Source organism: Drosophila yakuba, chromosome 3L (genome assembly GCF_016746365.2).
Source record: "Drosophila yakuba strain Tai18E2 chromosome 3L, Prin_Dyak_Tai18E2_2.1, whole genome shotgun sequence".
Classification (NCBI taxonomy): Eukaryota; Metazoa; Arthropoda; class Insecta; order Diptera; family Drosophilidae; genus Drosophila; species Drosophila yakuba.
Window position 1 is genome coordinate 16,201,828 of NC_052529.2, and position 6,468 is coordinate 16,208,295.

The following is a 6,468-nucleotide window of genomic DNA, read 5'->3' on the forward strand; positions in this document are numbered from 1 at the left end:
GGAGAGCAGCCCCTAGAAACTAAAACCAGAAAAACTAACCCGGCCAGCTGACGTAGGCGAAGCTTTCCCTCTATTTTCTATGTTTTTGAAAGCTTCCAGCGGCGTTTAAGGAAATGCGACATTCGCAGAGAGAGAGAGAGAGACAGAGAGTGACAGAGAGAGATGGCAGATAGCTGGCGTGGTGGGCGTGCGGAAGTACAAATAGTTATTGTTATTGATTTAAATGAGTGGGCCGGGAGGGGGAGGGGAGGTTCGCTGACCTTCGCGTGTGAAATAAGCGATGACGTGATGGTGATGGGGTGCGGGGAAAGCAACAGTTATAGGAAAAGTTTGTGACAACTTCTAGGATAGTCACTGTAGGTTACTGCATTTTTGACAGTTTAAACTAGCTAGTTTCTAACCCTTAACCCTTTGATTCCTCCACTTGCAGGCCTGTCCGCTGAACCCCGCCCCCGAACTGCAATCGGAGCAGGAGTTCTCGCAGCGTTTCGCGCACGTTATTCGCGGCGTGATCGACTTTGCCGGCATGATACCCGGCTTCCAGCTGCTCACCCAGGACGACAAGTTCACGCTGCTGAAGGCGGGACTCTTTGATGCACTGTTTGTGCGCCTGATCTGCATGTTCGACTCGTCGATAAACTCGATCATCTGCCTGAATGGCCAGGTGATGCGACGGGATGCGATCCAGAACGGTGCCAATGCCCGCTTCCTGGTGGACTCCACCTTCAATTTTGCGGAGCGCATGAACTCGATGAACCTGACAGATGCCGAGATCGGCCTGTTCTGCGCCATCGTTCTGATCACGCCAGATCGCCCCGGTCTGCGCAACCTGGAGCTCATTGAGAAGATGTACTCGCGGCTCAAGGGCTGCCTGCAGTACATTGTGGCCCAGAATAGGCCCGATCAGCCGGAGTTCCTGGCCAAGTTGCTGGAGACGATGCCCGATCTGCGCACCCTGAGCACCCTGCACACCGAGAAACTGGTCGTATTCCGCACCGAGCACAAGGAGCTGCTGCGCCAGCAGATGTGGTCCATGGAGGACGGCAACAACAGCGATGGCCAGCAGAACAAGTCGCCCTCGGGCAGCTGGGCGGACGCCATGGACGTGGAGGCGGCCAAGAGTCCGCTGGGCTCGGTTTCCAGCAGTGAGTCCGCCGATCTCGACTACGGCAGTCCGAGCAGCTCACAGCCACAGGGCGTGTCCCTGCCCTCGCCGCCGCAGCAACAGCCCTCGGCTTTGGCCAGCTCGGCTCCTCTGCTGGCGGCCACCCTCTCCGGTGGATGTCCGCTGCGCAACCGGGCCAACTCCGGCTCCAGCGGCGACTCCGGAGCAGCTGACATGGACATCGTGGGCTCGCACGCACATCTCACCCAGAACGGGCTGACAATCACGCCGATTGTGCGGCACCAGCAGCAGCAGCAGCAACAGCAGCAGCAGATCGGTGAGTAATCTTTTGATGGAATATATACAATCGAATCAGTAGTAATATTGCTCTCAGTATAATGAAAAGTTAACAGTAGAGATACGTTTTTATAACTCCCCTTTTAATTTGAAATTATTTTTTTTGATTTCTTGCAGGAATACTCAGCAATGCGCATTCCCGCAACTTGAACGGCGCACACGCGATGTGCCAGCAGCAGCAGCAGCACCCACAACTGCACCACCACTTGACCGCCGGAGCTGCGCGCTACAGGAAGCTGGATTCGCCCACGGATTCGGGCATTGAGTCGGGCAACGAGAAGAACGAGTGCAAGGCGGTGAGTTCGGGGGGCAGTTCCTCGTGCTCCAGTCCGCGCTCCAGTGTCGACGATGCGCTGGACTGCAGCGATGCCGCCGCCAATCACAGCCAGGTGGTGCAGCATCCGCAGCTGAGTGTGGTGGCCGTGTCACCAGTACGCTCGCCCCAGCCCTCCACCAGCAGCCACCTGAAGCGGCAGATTGTGGAGGACATGCCCGTGCTGAAGCGCGTGCTGCAGGCGCCGCCACTGTACGACACCAACTCGCTGATGGACGAGGCCTACAAGCCGCACAAGAAGTTCCGGGCCCTGCGGCATCGCGAGTTCGAGACCGCCGAGGCGGATGCCAGCAGTTCCACATCCGGCTCGAATAGCCTGAGTGCCGGCAGTCCGCGGCAGAGTCCAGTGCCGAACAGTGTGGCCACGCCCCCGCCAACGGCGAGCAGTGCCGCCGCAGGTAATCCCGCCCAGAGCCAGCTGCACATGCACCTGACCCGCAGCAGCCCCAAGGCCTCGATGGCCAGCTCGCACTCGGTGCTGGCCAAGTCCCTCATGGCCGAGCCGCGCATGACGCCCGAGCAGATGAAGCGCAGCGACATTATCCAGAACTACTTGAAGCGCGAGAACAGCACGGCCGCCAGCAGCACCACCAATGGCGTGGGCAACCGCAGTCCCAGCAGCAGCTCCACACCGCCGCCATCGGCGGTGCAGAGTCAGCAGCGGTGGGGCAGCAGCTCGGTGATCACCACCACCTGCCAGCAGCGCCAGCAGTCCGTGTCGCCGCACAGCAATGGCTCCAGCTCCAGTTCGAGCTCCAGCTCCAGCTCCAGTTCGTCCTCCTCCTCCACATCCTCCAACTGCAGCTCCAGCTCGGCCAGCAGCTGTCAGTATTTCCAGTCGCCGCACTCCACCAGCAACGGCACCAGTGCGCCGGCGAGCTCCAGTTCGGGATCGAGCAGCGCCACGCCCCTGCTGGAACTGCAGGTGGACATTGCCGACTCGGCGCAGCCGCTCAATTTGTCCAAGAAGTCGCCCACGCCGCCGCCCAGCAAGCTGCACGCTCTGGTGGCCGCCGCCAATGCCGTTCAGCGCTATCCCACGCTGTCCGCCGACGTCACTGTGACCGCCTCCAATGGCGGTCCTCCGTCGGCGGTGGCCAGTCCGGCGCCCAGCAGCAGTCCGCCGGCGAGTGTGGCCTCACCCAATCCCGGCCTGAACGCCGCCGTGCACAAGGTCATGCTGGAGGCGTAAGAGCGGGCGGAGGTAGGTGGAAGGTCGGAGCAGTGGGAGAGACAGAGACAGAGACTGGGTGTGGCAGTGGCAGTTTAGCGATGCAGAAAGCAGCAAGCAGCAAGCAGGAAGCAGGATCAATTAAGGATCGGCAGGAGTTGAATTAAATTATTTTACCTTTTAATTGAGCCGTGTACAAAGTTTGAAAGCAAAACCAACATGCATGCAATTTAAAACTAATATTTAAAGCAACAACAAACAAAACAACTACAAGTTATTAATTTAAAAAAGAAAAAACCAACAAACAAACAAACAAACAACAAAAAACCCAAGCTTGAATGGTATTACAAAAGAAAAAGAAAAACAGAAAAAGAGAAAAAACATAAATATATTTTAGCAGTTAAACTTTAACGTAGCAAGAAACCAACAAACCCAAGGCAGCGCTCTGATTTTGCATTAACTTTTCTTCAGCTGCTACCGAAAACGCCCCCACGCCCCCCCCCCCCCCACCCCTCAAACCCCCTCTCACCCCCCACACGTTTTTGGACCCCTGATTGTTTTATAAGTTTTAAGCTCTTGTTGTACATATTAATTACGTTTATTGGTAACTATGTTTAGCGCTTTAGTTGTAGTTGGAGCAAAACTACTTTGCTTTTTTGGATGTTTTTTGAAAAAACTGCAAATTATTATTATTAAATTTTTAAATACCTAAAAACAAAAACAATGTGTGTGAAATTTTTTATTGTGCGATCTCCAAGCAGAATTGAAGTGCAGTTTGCAACAAATTTTAACTACGATTAAGTTGATAACGATTCATTTTTTATGAATTTAACTAATTTTATGAATTTGTTATAGTTTTCCACCACCCCCCTCCCTCCATCCTATCGAACTTTCTATCTGACCAACTAGCTATCCGTATTCCTGAGTTCTCCTTTGGCACAAAGCTCTTCTCTATGCTAAAGAATCAAGTGGAATAGATATTGTTTTCTAATTTTAAAACTACCACAAAAAATACGATTAAAATAAACACGAAGTAATTGAAAATCAAACAAAATGCTTAAAGTTTTAGCAGCAAGCAGTAAAACGACGATGAAGAAGAGAAGCCCAACGTTAAATATATCTGTTGTGTACATAGTTAAATGTTAAATTAAACACAAAAACATATTTAAAGTACATATAAATACACATAATTATTAATGAAGAAACCTATGCTTAAAAGATTCAATGTTTGATTGGCATCTTAGAAAACCAAGCGAAAAATACAAAAAAAAAACAAGAAACAAAAATTATGATATATTATTTAAAAGTAAAGTATACCTTTATATTACAGAAAAAAGAAAAGAGAAAACTTGCGGTAGCAACAAAACTATTATATTAATTACATTTTAATTATGCTGTACTATTATGATTATTAATTATTATGATTAATTAATTACGATTTTTATGCTTAGACAAACCAACAACAAAAAACAAAGATGCAAAAACAATTAAAAAAAAAACAAAAAACAAGCAAAAAATTACACTGGCGCAGAAATTTGTATTGTCAAATCAATAAAAAATTTGTTTAAAAATTTCAAAAGAAAAGCCTCTTAAGTTTTTTCATTTCAATTTCTTTTTTTCAGTTGAACACTTTTTCCTAAAATTTTCAGTTTTACGTTACTTTGCTTTTGGAATGGTAAGATTTTCGGTTTCACTTGATTTCATTTTCCATTTGACTATCGTGCTGTAAAAAATTTACGTAATTATATCGAAAGTATTTATATCACAATTAAATAAACAACAATTTTATGTGTATAGACGAGCCACTGAGGAAAATGTGTAAAAGCAAAAACCGTCAACGTTGGCAAAAAATAAAAAAAAAAATGCAAAGAGAAGGGGAAATCTACAAGATATATTATATTCTTTTAAAATTTATGCAGCGTAAGGAAGCGATGGTTCCACCAAAAACCACGAAATTAACAAAGATATCACACTTCAATAATTGACTTTATATATACACGCCAGCATATGTACGTAGATGAAACGATTTTGGTGTCTGAGTGTATGTATGTACGAGTATGTAGGTGTATGTAACATTGTCCGTAACTTTTAGCCAGAAAAACGACAGCAGAATATTGTAATTGTGTAACTAAAAGTGAATATTTTATGTAAAAACTATCTCAGCATTGGGCGATGATGCAGATGGGTGTTTATGATGATCACGATGATGATGATAATGATAATTGGTGATGGATTCTGATAGGGAAATCCAACCGAACGACGGCAGCGACAACTGAAACAATGAAATTGCGACAATTAAGCGTAACGTAACGTAAAGTATATGTAAAACGTATCCGTAAACAGCCGTAAGAGTTTAACGTAAAGTAATAGAAACTAAAACATTGAGAAGAATAATGCAACTTTGAGGCAACTCCAGCTGAGGCATATGAAATACCGTATGAGTAATATCTATTAATATATATATATATATATACACATGAATATATTTTCAAGGACAGTCACAAATCAAATTGCGGCAAAAAAAGAGTTTTTAAACATGAGAATTTGGCAAAAATCGAAAAAATATGTGAAGAATGAGACGAAAGGATGAGGAAATGTTCCGAAAATTGATGAAATCTCCATAAAAATGAAAATTGACAGAAAATTTGTATTTGTGAAATAACATAATATTACAGTTTGTTTTAAATGGAAACACAATGAAAACCCCCCAGAATGGAATATGTGAATAAAATATTGAAAATAAGTATTTAAAATATATCAACAAAAATTATGAAAAACCAATCGCTTGTGTTCTCATTTGACTTTGGTAATGTTTTTTGCAGAAACGTAAGTTGCAAGTTAATACGTTGGACCCCTTTAACTTTATTTATTTAGAAAATGGGCAAATTGCCGAGCTCTTCACCACTATCACCAAGGGCCAAGTACAATGTCAGCCATTCTTATAACCCTTGGAAACACTCATCGTTTGGCGATCGTTCATTAGTATATCCGTAGGCGCCAATAGCTTATCACGCACACAGACACGTTTTTTGCGGCTGCCGAGAATAGCGATTATTTTCAATGTCGCGCCTGTCTGTCCTAGGCCTTTGTTGGCGGCGGCAAGTGTGTGTGTGTGTTTTGGAATTTTGCCCGTGACCTTGAGGCGATAAGAGTCGCGAAATGAATTTGCCGAAATAATCAAATCAGCGCTGTTGTAGTTGTTGGCCAAAGGGGTTGCCAGGGAGGGGTTCTAGCTGGTTAACGCGTCTGGGCAGCGTGAGTGCCGCGTGTAGATAACAATGGTCGATGCCAGCGATAGGCAGACACTCATCCCGCTCGCCTCCCACCGCCCCACCACCCCAAAGCAGCGATAAGAGCAGCTGAGAAGTGTGAGTGTAGTCTAATTTTAAGCGTGTGAGCGAGAGCCACTTGAGCACACACACACACTGACATACAGACACACGGCTCGTTATCTTCAAAGTCAATGTCAAAGCCAACTGAGAGGTGGCAGCGAAGGGGGGG

General features: G+C 46.5%; 1 protein-coding gene across 4 annotated transcripts in view; it reads left to right on the forward strand.

The window, feature by feature from the left end:
- LOC6534261 (ecdysone-induced protein 75B, isoforms C/D) overlaps positions 1–5,748 on the forward strand; it is a 104,927-nt gene extending 99,179 nt beyond the window's left edge. For all 4 annotated transcript variants that reach the window (XM_015195044.2, XM_015195046.3, XM_015195045.2 and 1 more), the window contains 2 exons: positions 431–1,442; positions 1,580–5,748. In XM_015195044.2, coding sequence (XP_015050530.1) covers positions 431–1,442; positions 1,580–2,988 — 2,421 coding nt within the window. In that variant the 3' untranslated portion in view covers positions 2,989–5,748. The remainder of the gene's footprint in view (positions 1–430; positions 1,443–1,579) is intronic.
- Positions 5,749–6,468: the final 720 nt, after the last annotated feature.